The sequence below is a fragment of the Heloderma suspectum genome, chromosome 5 (genome assembly GCF_057233095.1).
Source record: "Heloderma suspectum isolate Gila_16-S chromosome 5, 16-S_ref, whole genome shotgun sequence".
NCBI classification, from domain to species: domain Eukaryota; kingdom Metazoa; phylum Chordata; class Lepidosauria; order Squamata; family Helodermatidae; genus Heloderma; species Heloderma suspectum.
Window position 1 is genome coordinate 136,480,822 of NC_139462.1, and position 24,474 is coordinate 136,505,295.

The 24,474-nt window shown below is 43.1% G+C and overlaps 1 protein-coding gene across 4 annotated transcripts in view; it reads left to right on the forward strand.

Annotated features, from left to right (window-relative positions):
• RPRD1A (regulation of nuclear pre-mRNA domain containing 1A) overlaps nucleotides 1-24,474 on the forward strand; it is a 44,928-nt gene that overhangs the window by 7,046 nt on the left and 13,408 nt on the right. Inside the window, exons 2-7 of one of the 4 annotated variants that reach the window (XM_084857533.1) lie at nucleotides 7,515-7,644; nucleotides 8,814-8,920; nucleotides 9,015-9,106; nucleotides 11,989-12,115; nucleotides 12,211-12,386; nucleotides 13,013-14,398. In XM_084857533.1, coding sequence (XP_084713659.1) covers nucleotides 7,515-7,644; nucleotides 8,814-8,920; nucleotides 9,015-9,106; nucleotides 11,989-12,115; nucleotides 12,211-12,386; nucleotides 13,013-13,084 — 704 coding nt within the window. In that variant the 3' untranslated portion in view covers nucleotides 13,085-14,398. Of the gene's footprint in view, nucleotides 1-7,514; nucleotides 7,645-8,813; nucleotides 8,921-9,014; nucleotides 9,107-11,988; nucleotides 12,116-12,210; nucleotides 12,387-13,012; nucleotides 14,399-24,474 lie in introns of those variants that run through there. The other 3 variants (XM_084857535.1, XM_084857534.1, XM_084857532.1) reach the window with 3 other exon arrangements.

Below are 24,474 nucleotides of genomic sequence, written 5' to 3' on the forward strand. Positions count from 1 at the left end.
GATGCCTGTAAGACTCTGAACTCAAAGGCTTACTAGTATCCAATGGAGAGCGGGATGTGCAGTGGAGGCGATCCTCACCTCTGTGTTCCTCCCCCTCTGCATTTCAGCTTTTTCACCTGTCTAGCTGGGGAGTTGTGGAGTGGGGGGAAAGGAGGCTGGAGAGGCCTGGGGATACCTCATATCCTGGCCTCTCCAGTCACCTGCCTTCCTTGCCCACAGGAATGCCCTGTTTGCCCCCTCTCCGAAGTTGCTTTTGCGACCACGGAGAGGCAGCTGGCAGGGTTCTCTCCACGCTGGCTGCGAGGGGGAGAGGGAGGGGCATGGAGCACAGATCCCCAGCTTTGAGGTCCAAGCACTGTCCCCAACCTTGGAGCTTGGGGTCCAAAAATTCAGTGGCCCCCCAGATGCTGTCTAGGGGCCATAGGATTGCTCCCTCACAAAATTAGTAAAACACATCAAAACAATAAAATAATTAAACATGACTAAAATTGGACTTTAATAAGATTCCAGAGGAGGCTAAAAGAATTCAGTTTAAAAGCTGAGAGATAAAAACATTACAGGTGCAATCGTATGTATGTGTATACAGAAAGAAGTCCTAGAACTTCCAGCATACCTAACCCGACTTCCAGGATGCTGGGAGTTATAGGCCGTTTTTTCTGTCTAAACATGGATAGGATTGTACCCTTAAACTTAGATAAAAAGGTCTTAGCAGCATGTACGAAGATTAAATAAGGGAAAATCAATTGCATCTCTCTAGAGAGGGAGTTCCACAATCTGGGTGCTACAATGGATAAGGCCCTGTTTTGTGTCCCAATCAACTGTCCTTCTGAAAGTGGGACACATAGCAGGACCTCTGATGTTGAATACAGTGGGAGGAGGCAGTCCTTCAGATATCCAGGTCCCCAAATCATTTAGTGCTTTGTAGGGAAGAATCGGCACTTTGACTTTTGCCTGGAAATGAACTGGAAGCCAATGCAAATGAAACGCAGCTGGAGTAATATGGTCAGTAAGGCAGGCTCCAGAAACTGATATGCACCAAATGACATTTCTGAATGTCATTTTTAGCCCGACATAGAGTGTATTATAATAATCTAGTCTGGAGGTGTTCTATTACTGCAATCAGACATTGGCTTTAAAATTCATTGCTTACATAACAACATAAGAGCCATGCTGGATCAGATCAAAGGTCCATCCAGCATTCTGTTCACACAGTGGCCAACTAGCTGTCTACAGGAAATCCACAAGCAACACCCTCCTGCCCATATTCCCCAGCAACTGGTGTACATAGGCATACTGCCTTTGATACTGGAGGTAGCATGTAGCCATCAGGACTAATAGCCATTGATAGCCTTCTTTAGGAATTTGTCTAACCCCCTTTTAAAGCCATCTAAATTGGTGGCCATCACTACATCCTGTGGTAATGACTTCCATAGTTTGACTATGTGCTGTGTGAAGAAGTACTTTTATCTGTCCTGAATCTCCCACTAATCAGTGCCATGGGATGACCCGGTTTCTAGTATTATGAAAGAGGGAGAAAAATGTCTCCCTATCAACGTTCTCCACACCATGCATAATCTTGTACACCTCTATTATGTCTCCCCTTACTCGCCTTTTTTCTAGGCTAAATAATCCCAGCTATTGTAAACTTCCCTCATAGGGGAGTTGCTCCAGCCCCTTGATCATTTAGTTGCCCTTTTCTGCACTTTTTCCAGCACTACAGTATCTTTTTTTAGGTGCGGTGACCAGAACTGTACACAGTGTTCTAAGTGTGGTCGCACTATAGATTTGTATAAGGGCAGTATGATATTGGCAGTTGTATTCTCAATTCCTTTCCTAACTATGCCTAACATGGAGTTCGCCTTTTTTACAGTGGCTGCTGCACACTGGGTTGACATTTTCATTGTGCTATCCACCATAGTCCCAAGATCTCTTCCTTGGTCAGTCACTGCTAACCCACATCCCATCAGGTTGTACCTGAAGTTTGGATTTTTCCCCCCAATGTGCATCACTTTACACTTGCTTACATTGAACTGCACTTGCCATTTAGATGCCCATTCTCCCAGTTTAGAGAGATTGTTTTGGAGCTCATCACAACCCCTTTTTGTTTTAACCACCCTAAATAATTAGTGTAAAGCCCATGTCGCCATGGGTGCTAGTAGTCTGAGAGCGAAACATACTGTTCCTTGACTTCTGCTGTGTCTGTCCTCCAGAAGCTGTATGGAGGTTACTTCAGTGCAACTGAGGACTTTTGGCCCTTGCTTCCTCACACTCATCACCGCTGAACAACATTTGCTTCTCCCCATCAGGCCTCAAGCCCATCTCCTTCCCCACATTTTAAAACCTGGCTTTTCCCAGGGCCACTTCTTTTCCTCCCCCCCCCCACCCTCCCTGCCGCCAGTATGGCTCTGAGAGCAGGCCCAACTCACAAAGTCCTCTGTCCGCTCCCGCCTTTGTGTTTTTCTCCCTGTGTGGCATGTACCTACACAGGATCTGTAGTTCCCCAACTGCCTCAGCCTCCTGGCCAGAGCATGGAAACACATGCTTTGGTTTGAGTTTTGAACTTTTTCAAACTTTCAAAATTTTTTGCACGTCTACAGTGCTCAAGCCTCAGTTTTTAAAAAAAGAGAGTAAAATCCGGCTGGTAGATCTCTAGTAATAAGTGTTACACTAACATATTCTTATATAGATTGGTGCCATCAGCAAACTTGGCCACTTCGCTGCTCACTCTTAATTCCAGGTCATTTATGAACAAGTTGAAAAGCATTGGTCCCGATACAGAGCCCTGTGAGACCCCACTATTTACATCCCCCCATTGGGAGAATTGCCATTTATTCCTACTCTGCTTTATCATAGAATCATAGGGTTGGAACGGGCCTACAAGACCATCGAGTCCAACCCCCTGCTTAATGCAGGAAGCCTGATTCCCAGGCGGTCTCCCATCCAAGCACTAACCAGGGCTTACCCTGTTTAGCTTCCGAGATGGGACAAGATCACGCTACTTTTAATATAGCTATGATGTTTCACACACTCCCCACTTCCTTGAGTGATGGGAAATCCCAGTCTTTCGCAAAGTCAGTCCCCTTGTGAGGAGAGTGCTTGGGATTGGTAGCATTTTGGTGACGTCTTTTTATTTGCCAATATACACATCTGAGCATGGGGAAACAGGCAGGCAGTAAAAGCCTTATGAAGCATCATTGGTTCCCTGAAAGCAAACAGCATGCCTCTGGAGCCCTCTCAGCCCGCTGCAAAAATAATAAAGCATCCCCTGCCCTCCCACAAACCCCCAGACTTCTGTCTCCTTCAGCAGCTGTACTCAAACTTGCTGTTTCCTCTCCTGTTATACACACACAAGAAGAACATAGGTTTGCACCTTTCTTGCAGGCAGGGCAGACCTGTGCTGTAGGAACATGAACTGGTAATCAGTGCCCACAGAGCAAGAACCAAGCTATATAAAAGCCTAGCGGAAGGGGGCCAGCGGAATGGAGTGTGGCCTTTGGGGGAACTTCAAAGGGCTAGGTTGGGACCCCAGAAGGGCTGGATTTGGCCCCCAAGCCTGAGGTTCCCCACTCTTGGCCTAGGGAGTGTGAGTGCCATCGCTACATCTAACACAACGCTACACCATTCCCATAACATGGTGCCCCGGGTGGCTCTGATATGTTACATATGTCTATTGAGTATTTCAAATGTATTAGCTTCACACTCTGTTTTTAAGATTCCCTCCTGCTCTTAATTGTTGGTGATGATTTAAAGTTTTATGTTTGTTTTTAAAGTTTTCAAATTATTTTAAAGATAAAGAAAAGAAAAGCTTTTAAGTTGTTTTATGTTTTAACTGTAAGTCACCTTGGGGCCCTATTTGGGCCAAAAGGAAACTCATAAATGTACAAACAACAAGGCAAACATGTTTGCCCTGGGATCACTTTGCAAAGTTACAGAGGATGTGGGGACAACGCTGGAGCTCTAACCATGACAGCCCACTTCTGAACACCACTTCACCATCTCCCAGGAGGAGAGGGGATCCCTCACTGGGTAGCCCCTCCTGTTGTCAGACTCCAGCTCCCATCAGCCCCAGCCAGCATGGCCCACAGTCAGAGATAAGGGGAGCTGGAGTCCAACCACATCTGAAAGGCCACAGGTTCCCCCCCACCCCCGGGGTAGAGGATGGAGTATAGGCTGCCAGTTCCGATTCCAGTCCCCTCTGCCCTGGTACAGCCCTCTTCTCCCTCAGAGAACCGTGAACCTGGCAAGGACACTGAGGATGCTGCTTTGAATCCAGCTCAACTTCTCTGCTGCATTGAGGCAGAGGTGCCGGGGTGAGTATGTGGCATGAATAGGTGGTAATAAACATATCTAATAGTTCCCTGCCTGGCTAATGCTACTCTATCAAAACCTGAGCATTTTTACTTGGGGTAAGTAATGAGGGATTCAAGGTCCCTTGTTTTATATACTGTGTCACCTGGAAAAATCCATTTTAAAAAATGGCAGTAGTGGGAACTGTGGGCTGTATGTAGAAAGTATGAATTTTCTCTACTGGAGGGTTGCATCTCTACATTTATATGTTACTAATTTGCCAAGCCCAGTGCTCACTGGGATGAGTTTAATCTTCTGTACATACCGTATAATTCCATGTTTTCTGTCTCTATTAATATCAATCCATTCTGGCCCACTTCCATAGTGGGTTCTGTAGCTCAGCGGCAAAGCACCTGCTTTGCATGGAGAAGGTCCCAGGTTCTGTCCCCAGCATCTTTAGGTAGGGCAGGAAATAACTCCTGGCTGAAACCCTGGAGGGTTGCTGCCAGTTAAGTGTTGACAATATTGGGCTGCATGGTCTGATAGTATAAGGCAGCTTCCTTTGTTCCAGAATCAGGGGTAGAATGGGTGGGAAAGGAACCCATGCCAGGCCTGGGAAATGGGCTTACCACTGAGTGTTTCCAGTAGTGCACAATCGCCTCCATGTTCTCCAATGGATTGAGGATGAAGTGGTCCCGCCACTTATGCCAGTCAATGGTCATGGTGCCATCTTTGTCTGTGCTGCAAAACACACATGCACAACCGAGTAAGTTGGGGGGTGGGGACCGCCATGGGTTGGGGCAAAGGGCATCAAAGCCTGATCTTTGCTTCCTGAGGACAGATGCCTCGTTGCAGAGGGGAAAGCAAATGGGTGATTTAAGCAGAGGCAGCTATTTTCACACATAGTGGGGAGGGAGGCAGCAGTAAAAGCTGACTCCCATCTCCCAACTGCCTGGCAGGGCTGACTCTAGGTTTAAGAAGCCCTCAGCAAAGTACCTTCTGATGGGTCAAATATGGGGGGGGGGTGCTTACCTGGTGGTGGCAGCAAGCATCACTAGAACTCCCATCAGCACCAGGTGCCAGGGGCAGCACCATTTAATTTCTCACAATGCTATGTCAGGAGCATTGTGGCAAATTAAAATGGTAGTGTTTGGATCCTGCAGTCCAGCACTGTCTGGAACTGGGGGGGGGGGGAATTAAAGGGGCCCAAGTCAGATGTCAGTAAGTCCTGCTGTGATGTTTGGGCTCCAGCAACAGCCCGAGGCCAGGCTTCAAGGTCTGGCATTAGAAACCCAGAGCTTCAGTCCACTCCTGAGCCTTGCTTCCCTCGTTCTCCACTCTGCTGCCCGCTGAGATGAAAGCAGCCACCACAGTGGTCTCCGGGTCTCACCCCAACCCAGCTAAGTGGAACACCATACAGATATGGGGATTGGCATGGCGTGTGTACATGTGCGCACACAAAGCAAGCTTAGTCCCAGCCTCACCTGTGCAAGATTTTCTCCGCTTGCTGCAGGGATTTGTAAACCCCCAGGCTGTGGAAAGTTTGCTGAATCTTGGACACATCAATCTGGCCTGCAGTGCAAGCACAGGGACAAAGGGGATGTTAGTCTGGGGGAACTGAGGCACAGTCCAGGATATGGATGGCTTGGGGAAAGCTGTGGAGCCAAGGGGGTTTGGTGGGGGTCCCCTAGAAGGAGGGCGCGAGCTGTGCCAGACCGACCGTCATGGGCTGCGGCCCTGGAGGAGAGCCAAAGGACCAGTGGCGGGTTGGGAGGCATTTCCTGAAGGGACAGTAGTGGGTTGGTGCGGGCTTGTAGCAGTCTGGCAGAAGGTCCAGGGGTGCATGCTGTAAGAGTGGTGAGGGGGACACCATACAGCCAGCCATACCAGCCTCTGTTCTTTAATCAGTTACTGATCCATAAGAGGACCTTGCCTCTTATTCCATGACTGCTAAGTTTCCTCAGGAGTCTTTGGTGAGGGACTTTGTTTACTTGGATTTCCGAAAGGCTTTTGACAATGTATGTCAGATCATCCCTGTTTACATGTTTATTGACACTCTCAAAGAGCATCAAATGAAAAAAAAAGGGATGGAGTTTGGTATCACCTGCATACTGATGACAGCCAACCCCAAATGACCCTTTCCAGTGGATTCATGTAGATATTAAATAGGATAGGGGACAGAATAGAACTATGAGTGACCCATAGGCCAGTGCCCAAGTGGTCAGATAGGAATTCTCCAGCATCACTTTCTGAGATCTGTCAGTCAGGTGGGACCAGAACTGGTGCAAGGTAATGCCCTCAATTCCCATCCCAGACATATGTCCAAGCATGATTGGTGTTACTGAATTCTGATGAAAACTTCCACAGAAACAATATCGGGAGAATGCACTCCCCCTGTCCATTTCCCAGCAAAGGAACCAAGGCAGTCTTGATCCCAAACCAGGACTGAATCCACAAAGGATCCAACCAATCATTCAAGAAAGCATGAATTTCCTCATCTGCTCAGTTTGCGGGAGGAGGCCCTTCTGTGTATTGTACTATTATCAGAGGTGCAGTTGTCTGGGTTATGTGGGATAGTATTCTCTGTAGGAGCCTATGGGCTGTGGAACTCCCTGTCCTGAGATATCCACTTGGCTCCCTCTTCAGTGGTGTTTAGGTACTGTTTGAATACTGGTGTTCCAGCAGATTTTTGGCCTTGCTGGCTGATGATATTTTTTGACTTTAGATGGTTGTTATCTGCAGCGTTATCTTGTTTTATGATTGCTTTATGCTAGGACTACACTAACTTGGGAATTTTAGAGGTAAAGCAGGAAGGTGGGATATAAATATCATAATAAAACTTGTATTTAGAAGTGATTGGCTTTTTAATGAAGATCCCAATTTAACTTGTTTCAAACCGCAGACAACTTGAGCAAACGTGTTTTTTAAGGCGCTGCCTATATGTATATAAGAGAACAAAATCTAGAGAGAGGGATGTCCATGCAGTGTGGTGCACATGGCTAGCATATTGGATTTGGATTCATATTGGGGAATCTGGGCTTAAATATTTGCTTAAGTGTAAAACTCACAAAGTTGCCTTGCAGAAGCTGCTATTGCATAGGGCAATATGAATTCAAATAAATATTATTGTGGAAAAACACAAATTGCCAATTGCTTGAGATTCTTATAACACTCCTTCCTTCCTTCCTTCCTTCCTTCCTTCCTTCCCTCCCTTTTTTTTTTTTTAGCAAAACCAAACAGGAAGCTGACATTTTTATATCTGGCCAATGATGTTATTCAAAACAGCAAAAGAAAAGGACCAGAATTTACAAAAGACTTTGCACCTGTCATAGTAGAAGCATTTAAGCATGTTTCCAGGTACAGTAGACATTTGTTTCAGTGTATTTCCAGAAAACTTCGAATTTGAAAATTTTTCATTGCCCTATATTGATGGAAGCCTGATTTAGCATGTTTGTTTGACACAGGTTAAGTGAACGAAATGAAAGGGTCTCATTTTAATTTTACATGTTGTATTAAATATCTGATTTTTTCCCCAGTGACCAAAAGTTGTTGAACTGAAATACTTGATGGAGAAGGGGGTGATTAAAATATACTTTGGTTTAAGTTTTTATATGCAAACAAACTGAAGGATTTACTTGGATATTAGTTTTATTGGGATATTTGCAAATATTTTAAGACATGAAGGCAATAAAAACTGATTTAGCATGTCTGAAGAGCTATATGCATAAATATATGTGCTTCCTAGGGATAGTCACGTGAAAAACAGTTAGTTGATTTTAGATTTGACTAGTATTTTATCCATTTCAGTTGCCCAGTGACTTGTGCTATATGAATTAATTATGCTACTAATTACTTTTATGACACAGTGCATATGGTGATGGAAAACTTCCCATTTTGGAAACGTTTTTACCCCCCACATAGATGTCTGCTCTCAAAAGCTTCTTCGAATATTGAGGAAGGGATTTAGGTTAAGGTATATGGCTTACAAATGAGGCCTGTTAGTGTCATTGGAAGCAAGTAATTCAGGAAACTGCTCAGTATTGTATATTGGGCAGGTATGATGTTTTCAGTTTCTTGTGAAGTGTTGCTAAGTAGAAAGAAAAAAACCTTTGTCCTGAGAATCACTTTTCCCTATACACCTTGATAAGAATAGAATGCCCCACCCCAAGAAACATTGGTTTGTTATGCTTCACAGCAACATTCCCCACTTGGTGAACTCCCATCAGCCCCAGCCAGCATGGCCAATAACATCTTGTAGGAACCAGGTTCAGGGAGGCTGCTTTACAGGTTTTAATAATGTAATGAAATTATTTAAGCAGGACTGTTGCTTCTGAGTAAACTGGGAGAAGTCATTTTTCACCAGTTATCACTTTTCCCCCTGTTATCTAGCTGAAAATGCAGGTAGTAATCTATTGGCTCATGGGAAATAATTTCACACAGGTTTCTGTTTTGAGTTATAGTTTCTGTTAACTATGCCTTACCACCTTTTGTTTTAGTGGTGAACTTGCTTTTTCTCCCCACCACAGTGAAACTGATGAGAGTTGTAAGAAGCACCTTGGCCGAGTGCTCTCTATTTGGGAAGAAAGGTCTGTTTATGAAAACGACGTATTGGAACAGCTTAGGCAGGCTTTATGTAAGTAAACATCATCTCATGCAACTTTCATTTTTATAATGCACAAACATTCCCAACTGATTTTTAGATCCTTAATCTTCTCTTTAATTTTTAGATGGCGAAAAAAACCCAAGAAAACGCACATATGAACAGATAAAGGTTGAAGACAATTGCTCAACACAAAGCTCTCCATGTGATCCTCCACAGGTAGAAATAATTTATAAAAGCACTTACTGAGCTGGAGTCTTGCTTCCAAATGTTCATTGATACTTAGTATTACACTATCTATACATTTTGAGTTCTTTTTCTAAAGGGACTACATGTGTGCACAATATCCAGCTATGGAGAGAATATGGGTGAAAGTGGCCAGTAGTAATCTCCTTGCTCCTTTAGTACAGAGTTTTCCTCCAGTATCCTAGTTGTGCTGCCTGGTAATGAATAAATGCCTTGTAGCTAGCCATGCTGGATAGATACCTGCTGAATGTGTTGGGGTATTACCCATGTGGCTAATTTGTGTTTTGTATGGAAATGAGTCCAGGCCATTGAAGGAGATCATAATAGTTTCTCCTATATATATTGATGAGCACCAGTTCCTACCTTCATTCAGTATCCAAGCCTTTAAAATATAACTGTACAGGGGAAAATGCTCTTTACCTGTAGACAAAAAAAATGAGAAATAATGTGTGAAATCTTTTCAGTAGTTTAGATGGCAGCATTCTGATGTATACATCTAGTTGCTTAAATAATTTGAACAGATGAAAAGTGCAAAGTTGCTTTGGGCTGAAATTCTAAGTACACTTAAGCGGAGAAATGTCTGTTGAAAATCAATGATATTTATTTTTCAAGTCATTGTCTGTGGATCCTGGTGCTACTCAAAATATAAGGTATCTTCAAATGTGTTTTATTAATGATGGAGGGAAGGAGAGGCTCATAGATATAGAATGGTAGCAGAGAGAACCGTCCAATTGTCTGGATTGGTCACTTTCTGGTTCACACTAAGAAGCTATTTTTAATGTCCTCAGGGATGGAAGAGAGCAGTCCATAGAAATCAGTGGTGAAATCCAAGATGTGTATGTAGCTAGGATTGGAAACCGTACTGTCACACAGTGAAGAAATCCTGCTCTTTCTAGCTCTGTTGTTATTTAGCATTGATTTTTTAAAAACAACAACAACCACTAATGCAAATTTGAAATTAAATGTAGTTCATTCTCCATATTGTGTAAGTTGGAGGGAGCTGTGGGTGGAAGAGAGTGGCTTATGACAGCCCTGCGTTGTAATTGACATTAAATATTGCAGGTCAGGGTCTGAGTGGGTTAGACCCCTGTTGCATGTTGGATTGAAATTGAGAGTGCAGCTACAACCCTGCAGTGTCATCCATTGTTTTTATCTGCACATTGCAAGCTGAGCTGAGAGCAGTGTGCAATGACCCTGCAGTTTGGTTCACTGTTACACCCTTATTGCTGTTTGGAGAGCTCTGCTGAGAGAGAGTAGTTTACAGCAGCCCGACAATGTGACTATTTGTTAATATTACTGGTCTCAGCTTGCCACAGAGATCAATCTACTTAAATTGCCCCCCCCCACCTCCTCCAAGGCCAAATCAAGTATTCTGTTGCATTCAAAATCCTCATATTCTATTGAGTTGCACGCAACTGGTTGCACTTTTAAATGTTCAAAAAATGCACATGAATTAAGATCCAAGTTAAAGCAGTGGCTCCCATCCTTGATGCTGACTTCTATTTTTTCAGCCCCCTCAGCCACAGGCTCAGATAACACGCACCCCCGCAGATATACTGCAGCATTTTCCTGCGGGTCCCTGCTTGTATATACTGGCTCTGTTCAGACATCACGCTAAGCCTTGATGGTTAGCATTTCTGAGCTAACCTGGATGGCTTAGCATGATGTCTGAATGGCATTTTCCCAACCACAGTGGTTTATTAACTATGGAGTAACCATACTCACTACTTGCTGCAACATGGTTAGTGGCCCTAACCATGGCTTAGTGTGACGTCTGAACAGGCCCCCATGGTTAAATGAGTGCTACCATAGAACTCCATGGCAAGAGCAGCCAAAATTGGCCCAGTTGCTCCTGCCCGGGCTTCAGATCTCCATGCCTAGCAACACATGATGCGGCAGCCAAGAGCCAGTCTCCTTGCAATCTTCCCCGCCCACAGTACAAAAATCGGAGAAGCACACAGGGAGAATAGATGCTTTCGATCCCATGCCACTGTTATTGACACCGCAACCTTGAGTACTTAGCACTCCCAGTCACAAGCACCTGTGTCTGCCTTGAGAAGGGAAAACATCCCCATCTGGCCAGCAGCTGGCCAAGCAGCAGCATCCCTGCCTCAACTGGCACCCCCAGAGCTGCACCCCTTAGCCCCTGTGAAATGGCTGCCCATGGCTGCTGCTGTGCTGAGCCCCAAGATGGCTGCTGGCCGCTCCTGCTGCACCGAACACCAAAATGGCCGCCCACAGCAGCTTCCTCCTCTGAGACTGCTGGGATGCATGGCGGCCCACCTGGAGGACTGTGGAGTTTAGTGGTAACCATGGTGGTTAGTGAGTGGTTAGGCTAACAGTGTTGCAGGCAGTGGTTACCTGCACATGTGGCAGGGGCTCTTGCAGTGGTTCGCGCTAACCACCCTGCACCATGATTAGCCTAACCACCCTTTCCCAGTGTGTGTCTGAACAGGGCCACTAAGAGTGATCTCAATTATATCGGTGTCATTGCTTATGTAGTCAAAACCCAAACCATCCACACAAAAGGGGAGTTGTTGGCAGGCTTCGGGGAACCCCAAGGTTTGCAGAAATACAAGCAAACTTTAGGGGTGGGGGGTGGATCCAGAAACAGCCCAATGAGGACTGAGCATGCATGTATATTGCTGGCTATGGAATGCTGACAGTCTTGGCTGGGGGATGGAATGGAGTGTTTGCAATCCTGAACAGCAGCACTCCACAGACGGCAGCATTTTGTTGCAGGTACCACTTGGAGCTGTCTGACACTTAAAATTAGTGCTGCTGTTCTTTGCCCTTGTACCTTTGTATCTTATATTGATACCTGGTTGTTTTCTAAAGTAAATGTACCTTTTCAGACTGTGGATCTCATAAGAGCATTACAGGATTTAGAAAATGCAGCCTCCGGGGATGCAGCCGTTCATCAGAGGATAGCCTCGTTACCTGTAGAGGTGCAAGATGTGTCCTTGCTTGACAGAATAACAGGTAAGGGAAGTTATGCCGTAACTCAAGTGACAGAATATTAGCACTTGACAAGACTATAATATGTGGAATTATGAATATTTTTCTTTACTTTCTAGATAAAGAATCAGGGGAACAGCTTTCCAAGATGGTAGATGACGCATGTATGTTGCTGGCAGATTACAATGGCAGGTTGGCAGCTGAAATAGATGACAGAAAGCAGCTAACTCGAATGTTGTCAGACTTCCTGCGATGCCAAAAAGAAGTCCTCACAGAGAAAGAGCAGACATTGGAAGTGCGTAACATTGTTATGGTAGTCCTATTCTCTAGCTTTTCTTTCTTAACTATAAAATGTTTAACTGTGTTTAAACTTTCTTTTCATAGGGTACATATTAGATCTGCTTTCTCCCTCTTTTTTCCCTCCTAACAGGGGAATAGAAAGGCCTCCCCTACTTTAAGTATGGTGCACCATCTAATAGTGAAATATTATATTTGCCCATATTATTATAGTATCACAGTCTATGTGTGGGGGGGGGATTGTGGGCTATTTTTCAGCATGTCATAACTGTCAAGTGACTCCTTGGACATAGTATAGAATTTGATATTAATGGGCATCATCGAGGCATATATATTTAGTACACTTTGGGGAATCATAGACTTCCCACTTATACTCTCTTTGGAGTTAGTTTGCCCAGGTAAGTTTTTGGTAATTATCCTCTTAAGCTGGATGCATGTTTGTGAATCTAATAGGGAACTCAGAGGGAAACTGACATTGCACTCCTATACGTAGTTACTTAGATTTAAGTCTCATAGAGTTCAGTGGGGCCTACTGTCCGGTAAGTGGGTATAGGATTACAGCCTAAGTTTCATAGCTCAGTGAAACAAGTTAATGAGAAATATTCTTTTGTTTCCTTCCCTCAGAAGTACATAACTATTCTAATGAATATTACAGCAGACCTGGATGACAGCTTCAAGTGCTCCATCTGTGGTTAAAATGTTTGGATACTGTTTTTGATGAATTCTATTTTCTGTATGGTCTGTAACCTCAGTCTCTGGCTTGAAAAAATGGAAATGACATTCTCAGTTGTGCCGCAGTAGGGTTTGCTGGGAAAATGTCATAGTACGATAAAATACTGAGAGTTCCCAGTAGTTGTGCATTTTGGCAATTATTTGTTTAAAGCGAGCACCATAAATATAAGCTTGCTTGCTTTTTTCTTCAATTATTACTAATAATAATAATGTTGATTCTAATAAAGAACCATTTGTAAGAGTCACATCTAAACTGACAATAACTTCTAACTTTTTTACATTGCAATCCTATATGCACTTATCTGGGAGTAAGCACCACTGAATTCAGTAGAGCAGGGATGGGGAACCTCTGGCCTGTGGACCTAATATGGCCTGAGGAGGTTCCCCATCCAGACGGCAGCACCTCCTGGGATTCCTCAAGGGGTGGGGCTTGGCCTCTATGCCATGCCCCCCCTCCCCAGCAATTCTGGGTGTCATCTCCAATTTATGATTGGAGATAACCAGGATTTCCCTGTGTGCCACTAGCCCACCAAGTGGGAGGGTAAGCAGTGCGTGGGGGAATCCCCCCATCTCCAGTCACAGAGATATCAGCAGGGATTAAGGCGTGTATGAAGCCAGGGACTTGGGTGGCGCTGGGAGGAATGGCTCCTTCCAGTGTTGGCTGAGTTATCGTTTGTGCACCTCCTACTGCTCCTGAAAGAGACAATGAGAGATGTTCGAAGGAGGCACATGACTCAGCCCGCTCTGGGAGGAGCAGAGTCTTCCATTGCTGGCTGAATCTGTTTCTCTGAGCTAAGAGAGGCACAAAGTTCTGTGCCTCTCTCATCAGTGAGAAGGGCAAAATGGGCAGGGCAGGGGTCATGACTTCAGTGGGCATGGCCACACCTGCTGACACCAGCCAGCACATGGAGGTTCCCCAACCAGTCTGCAGAGTAGGGAGTTTTCCACTCCTGCAGTAGAGCTTACCTCATGCATAGGATTGCGCTGTTAATAGCGTAACATTAAATCCAAAGTACATAATGACACTTCTTAAGACCTGTTGTGCCTTCAAATTACAGAACTAATTTCTTACATGGTAGCTCACAACAAAAACCAACTTTATTTAAGATACCACTAACCTCCATTTGGGTAAGTAGTGTCTTACAGCTTTTGTAGTAGGATATCTTTAACATCTATCTAGCTTTTGTTTCAGGTGAGGAACGTGGACCTTATCTTCTAATGGTGGCACCTTCCATTAGAAACGCATCCTGCTAAAAATAAAATTCCAAATCAAAATCCTGTTTTGTCTCCTGTTTTTGAAAATTGAAGAAATGTGCCTGCAGCTTGCTCCAGATACCTTTTGATCGTACTCGCCATATGTTGCAAACACCAGCTAAACAAAATGGAATACTTGAAGCAAACTACATAGCCGCCAATCCAGTATTAATTCACTATATTTTTTTTCTGCAGATTTGAAACTGAATTTTTAATTTGTTTCAATTTAAGCAAGTCAGTACCCAAGCATTCCTGATAGGCTGAACTTGTTTAGAATTAAAATATGCATCTTGCAATAATAGCCATTAACGAGAATCAGCTCACTTACTGCTAGCAATAGGGCCTATTTCATGTGATCTACTGAGTTGATAAGCTTACCACACAATGAACCTGCCTCTGTTGACAAGTACTGTGTCACATCAGAGATAGCTTAGCTTAGCTCTTACAGCTGGGGTAGGGAGCCTTTTTATCCCTCAGGGACAATCTATTGGGCACATGCTGGTGGTGGGTGAAGCCACTCCCTTTTCTTTCTCCTTCCACTCCCTCCCTGGCCAGTGGGCTGCTGGGGAAGGGATAGATTGCTCTTGCCAGAGGTCTGAACTGATAGCTTGCAGAAGCTTTTGAACTTAGGCCAAGGGCCACACTTTGTCTACCCTGTCCTATTATCATAAGAAAGCAAGGACAGCTCTGATTGTAGGTCCATCTAGTTCAGCATTCTGTTGATAGTGAGCAGATTTGCTTCTGGAGAGCTCACAAGCAGAGCATGAAGGCAAGAAGCCCTCCCTCATTAGTCCCCAAGCAGGTGATATTTAGAGGTACGCTCCCTCTGAGGTTCAGTTATTGAGCAGTATAGAAATGTAATACATGGTCTCCATTTAGTTTTTATGTTTAATAACCACTGATAGACGTATCCTCCATGAATTTGTTTAATCCCTTTTAAAGGCCATCATCATATCTTTGTTAAAGTGAATTTACCCATGATGCAGCCACTTTGGATGGGAGACCGCCTAGGAACTTCATGTACACCATTTTGAGTTTCATAGTAGAAGAAAGGCAGGACAGACATTATGCATTGTGTGAAGAAGTAAGAGAGGTAGAGGGGTGCCTCCCAGGGTTGAACGTCACTTCATGGTATGGAATTAAGCTATTTTGCAGCAGTTGTCATTATCTTAGTATATGGTCATCTGAACTGGCCTTCAGTTACATGTCACAAATCACTGATTTTTCCAAGTTTGGCTCTCTTTTGGTGTAAATACTTGGGATTGGCAAGGGTGATCTAATTGATTCTAGGTTCATTTGGCATAGTTGTAATTTATCATAGTCACAATTGACATAAAGTTAATTGTACCTAAGTCCATTGAAATCAGTGAGCCTAACTTGGATTGTGTCTCAGATGAATAGCCTACTGACATTATCTTATACACCTTAAACCTGTGGAAAAGCAATGTAATGAGTATGTTACAGGGGCATGAGGAGAGGGCTTACATAATGCAAGGACATCAGGAGGAGAGGAAAAATCTGTCTTTATGTGCAGAACCCTTTGTGGGATTAGTGGAGGCTGGGCCACCCATGTCAGGGTGGTGGGCCACATTTTGCCACCACAATAGGACCCTTGGGATGGGATCTAACTGTCCCTGGTGACCTAGTCTATGGTGGAGAGCGGTTTTGTTTTTCATAGTCTTACTGATTTTGACTTGTTTACTTAGTCTCAAAGAATTTGAAAAGATGTCTTTGAGAGACACCTTTCAGTAATGAGGTCACTGCCTCTGGTGATACTGGGGTGATAATACTGGGGTCACTGCCTCTGGTGACCCTAGTATCTTGGGTGAGGGTCAGGTTCAGTCCCCTCTCAACTTGTTCCCAGATTGCAGCCTGGTAACTTGATTCTCATATAACTTGGTGGGAACTGAACTCAGTTGAGAACAGAACCAGTACCTATCTGCATATATTCCATCTTCCTATCCCTGCCTGTGTTCATTTCCTAGGTGTGACAGAACGTACGGGGATAGGGATTTCTAATTGTCCCCAACTCTACTCACCCCACCCTTGTTTACCACTCCCAAAGAAAATAAGCTGGCCTAACAGGCCCATCCTTTTCCCCATTTGGATGGTGGCTAAACATCCTTTCTGCTTTTGGTGATCCTTGTTTTGTTCATGTGAAGCTGGTTTTGTGTCCTGTGCTGAAGCCACTTCACCTTCTTGCAGAGAACTCCATGGGAGCTACTGAGAACTGAGCCAACTCCTATCTCCTTAGCTCCTGTCCGTATATAAAACAATGTCCTAGGTCCCATTTCTTAATCCTGATAGAGTGTCACTGAAGCCTTGTTTGGGCTCATGCACTCCCTTCTTATCCAGCATGGCTGTGAAGAGATTGTAACCTTTCAATTCCATTTTCACTTAACCACATTTGGACGATAAACTGGTTAATCTTAACTTTAGTTTATTGAAACAAACCAACTTCATAAGCCAACTACACTTGGAGACAAACCACAATTTTTCTGGGTTCAGACATAATGCTAAACTGTGTTTAGTTAAAATGGAAGTGAAAGCTTCTGAACTCATGGCCGTGGTGGAGGAGAAGGCAGGGCAGCAAGTGGGGGAGAAACTGATAAACCCAATGCTTGTTCACAACTGAATGTAGCCAGAATGTTGGGAACTGGCTATTATATACATAGAGATATAGTAACAAATTGCATGTAACTCATGGGATCTAGAAGTTGCAGGGACTGTGTTCCCAGGAGGTGTAGAGCACACACAGATCCATTTGAGGTCTTATCTGTGGGGTCAGGAAGGGTGGTGGGCAGTTTGGACTGCATGCCATTATTGTCTGTAAGTATGGTGTGTTATGTGGGAAAACATGAATGATGAATGGGTACTATTTAATTATAAAGCAAGGGGATACACTCAGACAGTGTTGGGGTAGAGGCTAAATCTGCCTGATGGTCTCAGTGATGCGAGGGGGCAAGGATCAGGTCCTCTTTCACTTTTGTGCCATATAGCAGCCCTTTAGGTTTTGATAGAATTCACTGAGAACCACTGAGAATTAAGCCAGCCATTACTTGTTAGGCTCACTTTCTTGGTGTGAAAACCCTGAAAATGTGTGTGTGTGTGTGTTTGTAGTATAAATTGATCATGACTGGAAATGAATGATCTCATCTTAAGAAAACCCAACTTCTGTGCCTAGGATGAATTACGTAACTTTTCAGACATTTATTTTTTAGTGCTTTAGGGCACTATCCTGTGCCGAACAGGAGAAGCACGATTATTGCCTCTGTGCGTCTTCCACTCTGCATTTTTGCTAGATGGGCATTCTTGCCCCTCTAGCTAGGGCTCTGCAGAGGGGGAGGGAAGGAGGCTGGGGAAGGCCTGGGAGCTTATATCTCAGCTTCCCCAATCCCCTCCCGATCCACAGAACTGCCACCTTTCCGTCCTCTCTGAGGTCGCTATCTTGAGCTTGGAGAGGCAGCCATTGCAGTTCTGTCCGTGCTGGCGGAGAGGGGGAAGGGGTGGGGAGCTTGGACTCCTGGGTCTGAGGTTGGAGTGCTGCCTCCAACGTCGGATCTAGGAATCCAAACTATCTTATGGGCCCCTAGATGTTGTCCAGGGCCCATTGGATTGCTCTTCCTCAGCACAATTTCATGCGTGTTTAGACAGAAAAAAGTTCTACAACTCCCAGCATCCCCCAGCCAACTTTGAACCCTTATCCTCTTAATTCTCCCTAATCCCCATTTGGATTCTTCTAGTCAGTGTCTTCTCATTGGCTATAAAAAGTGAAGTGGGGACATAGAACAATTGCATTGAATGTTCTAGTGACAAGAGGTGGTGGAATTTCTGAAATGGATAACATAATCCTGCACATCTTTTCCTCCATAATAGTTGTTTACCTAAATAGTGTACCGAAAATATTCCACCTTGCAATGAATTTTGGCAGGAAGAAGCTTTACTGAGCTCAAGGTCCAATGGCCACAGAATTGCTATAGGTGGGCTCTTTTAATTTTTTTTATGTCTAGTGAATATGTCTTCATGGTTATAAAGTGTGCCCATTTCTCTTTGTACATGTTTATATATTCACTCAAGCTTGGAATAGGTTACAACACTGAAACCATCTTTTAGAACTTGAGTTGAGCCAAGTTCACTTTTTATAAAAATGTTTATCCTAACTCATCTCCTTTACTTCTCTTTGCTCCAGAATGTGTGCATTTTGTTTTAAATCTGCTCATGCAATTCGGAATTCTGTGCCAAGAAAAACTGGATTATGCAGCCTTTATACATTCTGCAAATTGAGAATTTTTCATAATATATTTGCAATTCTACAATTTTCCTTTTTTGCTAGATTTATTCTGCTTTTCCTAGTCACGCAAGAGGGGTAAGGAATTATGAATTCCTCCCAGAAAGCCCACTGACTTAAAAAGAATTCAATCACTTGTATGCCACCTAAGATTTCAGTAGCATGGCCCATGTATGTTTGACTATATGCAGCCATAAAGCGTGCATAGAAACTTGCTTTTTTAAACAAATGCTGACATTCTCAGGAAGTGGAATTCTGCACTGAATACTACACCCTTCACTTTCTCTGTGCTCCCATAAAATTACAGCATACACATAGCTCTGCTTGTGCCACCCTTTCAGACATACAATGTGGACTTTTTCCCTCCACTTAACCCATATACTTGCCTAACTAACTAGCCACATAGGCTCATTTCTTTTTGTCCAGTCTCATTTTTGTGTATGCTAAACATGAAAAAGAGCAATCTTACAGCTTCTTAGTGCACCTTTTATATAGTACTTTGTACTGGCCATGGAGTGATAGCTTCTGTGTTTTATTAGGTTTCATGCAGTATGCATAATACATAGACAAGTTTTTAACAATAGTTCTGTAACAACAACTTGATATTTGCCCTCAACGAACACCACTCTTTCCCCCACTATTTCTAATTATTCCTCTTCATGATTCATTAATGAGTGATATACTGTTAATCTAAAACATCCCTACAGCAAATTTAATACATCTAAGATACCTTGTTTTCTCTATAATATTTTTAATGTACTGCTATAATTGAAACTTCCGTGACACATTGGTTGAAATCCAACAATGTTTGAATAGACTTTTCCTGTGTGATGGGACTTTCTCTGCCCTTCTCTTTCCCCCTGTGTCTCCCGCCAATCTGCTTTGGAGTGTACTTCAACCCTCTGGAGCAGTTTTTTGGGGGATGCATGGGGGGAGGAATTGCCCCCCTCCCGTTCTGCTGACAGAGGCCATTCCATCAGCAGAAGAACTTAACTGGATATCACCCATTACTCTATATGGGGGTGGTACATTGTTATTGCCCAGGAGTTTGGGCCATCAGTGGTCAGTATATAGCCTAGTCCTAGAATGTTAAAGGCCAAGAATAAATGCTTGTGCAATACCTTATTCAACCTTCCCCAACCTGGTGCCCTCTAGATGTGGTGGACTACAACTCCCATAATCCCTCAGCCAGCATAGCTGGAGTTGTAGTCCAACACATCTAGAGGGCACTAGGTTGGGGAAGTCTGGCGTATTTCAATCTTCACCTTATCCCAGTCTCTATTTTTTTTAAAGCATTAAATACATCCATATTGGAAGGAGAAATGCTACAAAATGTATTACAAATTTGCAGTCCTAAAACATCCTCTTGTATATTTCTTGCCTTAAATTATTCAGGAAGCCACAGATTGCCGGACAATTAACAAAGACTTGTCTTACTCAAATATACTATTGCTGTTTTTTCCTGTACATAAGAGTCCATACTTTAGATAGCTGTTCTAATTGGCCTAGAACATTTTTGGCCTTCACTCTTAGCCATCGTTATGTTAGCTACTATAAGAATATTCCATAACAAAGCATGATATTTCTTATGCCCATTATCTTTTAATAAACCCAGCACAATTATCTCTATTAGCAAAGATACTCTAATAATTTTTCACCATGTCTTAGAGCCTAAATTATAATACAATAGATTGGATCCAGACATAGTCATATTTTGAGTAGATCCATTGAAATCAATGGGATGCACTATGGTTAACTTAAGTCCAATTGATTTCAGTGGATCTTACTCTTTAGTATGACTAAGTCTGCATCCAGTCCAGTATCACCAAGTAAAATATGTAAAATTGGCATTATTTGCATTGCATTTCAAATATTAGAGTAATTTTAATCTGGCTGGTGTGTACTACTGTTGGTACATGATTTTAACAATTTTCTTTTTAACTAACACTAACCAAAGTTGTAACCTGTTTTAACACAGATAATATCAATCTTTCACAGGGGTAGTTTTAAATAATATCCCCACTTAACTTTATCTCATGCCTTATCCAATTTCATCAAGATTTTACATAATTTAGTTGATTGTTCTAAATGATGCTAAAAAATAAGCAAGTCCCAAAATAACCCTTGCAGAAATGCAGAAGTTATTACAATACAGGATTTAAATTGTAGATCTTGTAGAATGGAAGGCATTTCATTTGCCATTGTTGTGATACCTGGAAATGAAGTTACACAGATAGAATGTATCTCTTACAGTGTACATGTCTTACTGCATCAAACTGAGAATGCTACAGTACTGAGATTGAAGGAGATAGTTCTGGGAACAATGTCTTCCTATATTTAACCCAAACTGTAATTTTGGAATGGATGCTTTGCATTTTATATTTAGCAGTGTGAGTCTGTAAGCCTATGTACACTTACCTGTGAGTAAACCTAATTGAAAACAGGACTTGCCTCTGAGCCAGCATAGATAGGATTGTGCTGCACATCTTGATTCTTGCTAACTTAAAGCAGATAACTGAGTATCTAATCGGTTCTGTTCAATATTCTACCCAGGAAGGATTCTGTACAAAATGAAGTGATATATGGATTTGATCTTACAGCTATAATCAGGTTTTAACTGAGAGATTGAAAAGTGGAGGAGATGGGACAACCTTGGCTTGTTCCCCTCCCTAACTTAAATGTTACTGGTAAATGACAATTTACCAAAATGCAAGGTATATTTATTATGTGTAATCACATAATAGCTGGTTCCCATTTGAAACTGCTTCATCAGTGAAGTAATATATTTCCATTCAAGTTTTTTTTTGTATCAATAACAAGAGAGCTCCTTTTTCTGTGTGTATTATTTTAATTGCTGAGACAGCATTTTTTATTTATTACAGTTCTATACTTCCCAATAGCTGAAGCTCACTGGGCAGTTCACAACAATTAAAACCATAAAATGCAGCAAGATAAAAATATGAAACTTCTAAATTTTAAAACTGTAGTATAAAACCAAGGTAAAACCAGCAGGAGTGTAAAGATTTAAAAATACAATAACGTATTTAAAAACAACAAAAACTGAAGGACCAAAATGCCTGGGAGAATAAGAAGGCCTGCACCTGGCGCTAAAAGGCAACAATGTAGGCACCAGGTGAGACTCATCAGAGGGTATTCTACAACTGGGGTGCCATAACTGAAAAGACTGTCTACTTAGTAGCTGCCCGCCTACGTAGCCGCCACCCTCCTTCATTTGGCAGGGCCCCCTGCAGAAGGGCCCATAGAACACTGTCACTACTTTTCTATCAGGCACAAATCCTACTTTGTCTATAATGTAATTCAGTATTATTTAATATAGTTTAAAGAGTAGAAAATAGTAGCTTGGATTCAATATTGTCTTTCCACCAGCAGAATGGAAACTGCTGGTGGAACAGGACTTCCCTTTCCCCTGGCAGCCCCTCACCCACCCCCCATGTACCTCAAATATGCTCTGGACAGCTGGGGGACCATCCTGAGCAGTTTGGGGAGGCACAGTTTTGGGGGACTACAGGGAGGTTCTGTTCCACTGGTGGAAGGATACTGTTTGATCCAAGCAAGTATGTAGAAATTATTATTTACTAATGTTGGTGGATAGGACTTGGCATTCATTCTCTCTTAATTGTGTTTACGAAGGCAGAGAGATACTAAATTATAAACCTTCCCGATATTTCTGTATCACAGGCATGCTTGCATTGCTTGGTACAAATCCACTTCTTTGTTCTGGCAACACAACTGACTTTAGCTACCTACAAAAGCAATGTTTCAGAAAAGCAAATACACTTCCCTTTTTCACCTTGCATTCCAGTCTCTGCCCTAAATAGACTTCAGTTGCCTTTCCTCATACACCAGTCTGTGACAGGCTCTTCACACTCCTTGTTTCTCATTAGTTAACATTCCTTAGTGGCTGTTGCAGCTCCTCCCAAATGTAGGCATTGTACTGTGTTGTGTGGGAAACTCCACAGTTGTTTGGCTTTCAGGGATTGTGTATTGTCACATCCAAGCTTTCATGAAATCTTTTACAGGCATGCCTGTGGGAATTCCAACCATTCAATGTTTCATGTTCAGCTGTGACCTGGAGTTCAGGTTCAGGCCAGAAGAGGTGTTGACAACTGGTTCAACGTGCCTCCAGAACCATTCACACGGTTAGTGTGAATGCCTACAAGATCAAAGCGGGTTCTTATGTGTTTAGGTGGATAGAACTTCATAATTCATAAGTTCTATGAAGCATGCATTTAATATAAAGTTAATATTGAATGTTACTTTTAACATTTAAAATTTGTACTACATATCTTTGAAACAGCAAGCCATTGCCCTGCCTCTTGCTTTGCAGCCTGTTAGAAGAAAAAAAAGTAAGGAAGTGAGATCAAACCTAAAATATATAACACCATCCTCCCTACATATAAATTTTACTTATGAGTAAAATCACCTTTTCATGTTGTGGCCAGTGAGCATGCGATCTCATTTTTTTTTTAGTGAAGCTCTTACTTTAAACTAGTAACTTGAATTATCTTTAGAGCTCAGGTTCAACATCTTCAAACAACGTTTCAGGTTTTGTTAGGTTGAAGGAAAATTGCTTTCTTTTTGGTTCGGGTTGGCTCTCTACATGCTTGGTATTGATAAGGTTTTTATCTCAAAACACATTTAAGGAAGGGATATGTTCATTTTTTATAGCATAGGGCAAGTGAAGTTGCATTTGTACCTACACCATTTGAGGTGGATTATGTCTTGCAACTAATTACTGAGGTGTTTGTGGCTCAGCCCCTGCTCTGCATTTGCTGCTACTCCACTTGGATATGGAAGGCTCTGGCTTATGGGAAGTGGAGGCAGAGATCAATACCTGCACTTACTTTCTATCTCCCAACTCTACCAGTCTATACAAATACAGCACCTCATTCTCCATTGGCCCTTCCTTTGGGCCCACAAGCTTAAGCAGCTGCAGTTGCCAGTCTGTCATCCTATCATGCTCAGCACAGGGCACTCTGTAACAGGACTGATAAGGCAGAAGGCTGCTATGCAGCACAACATATCTGCCATGCAGCCTTGTAGTAGTTACATTTCGAAAACTTCAAAATACTTTTAGACTATTCTCTAAATTTTAAAACTATGGCCTAGTAGTGATTGTACAATTGTGATCAAGCCAGGAATTCATTAATCTTTGTAGCCTTAGTTCCTGATGCAGCTCTTGCCATGCATAAAAAGGAATCTGTATGCAACTAGCTTCACCTGAATGTGGATGAAGATGCACATTTGGATGCACATCCCAGTGAATGGTATGGTGTGGATGGACATCATCTGCACTGATGTGTTTGGATCAACATCCAGTTTGCATTTATGGTTCTTGGGTGATAACATTGCAGAAGCTTGCTTGTACACATTGATCTCTTTAGCCTGGATCAGAGTATTACATGGAATGAATTAACATAGCTGTAAAGCTAGCATGCCAGCTCACTGTATTTCAGAGCCTAAGGGCGCAAATCTATTTAGATAGGCGGCCGCCTCTGAACTAGCCTATCCAATGCAGGGCAGGAGAAGCATGGAGGGGATAATTCCCTCCACGCTTCTCCTGCCCTGCATTTTCGAATAGACAGCCGATTGTGGTTGTGTAGCCGTGGGAGGGCTGAGCAGGGGAGGAGGCTGCTGCACGACACATTGGATGTGTTGTGCAGGCATTTCTGCCCTCCCCGCTCCAGAACGCCCTCCGGGAATGCCCCTTTTTGGCCGCTCCACGCTCCTCTTGGGAGTGTGGAGCACGGGGTTCCACGCTGCCTTGGAGGCAGTGTGGAAGTGAGGGGAG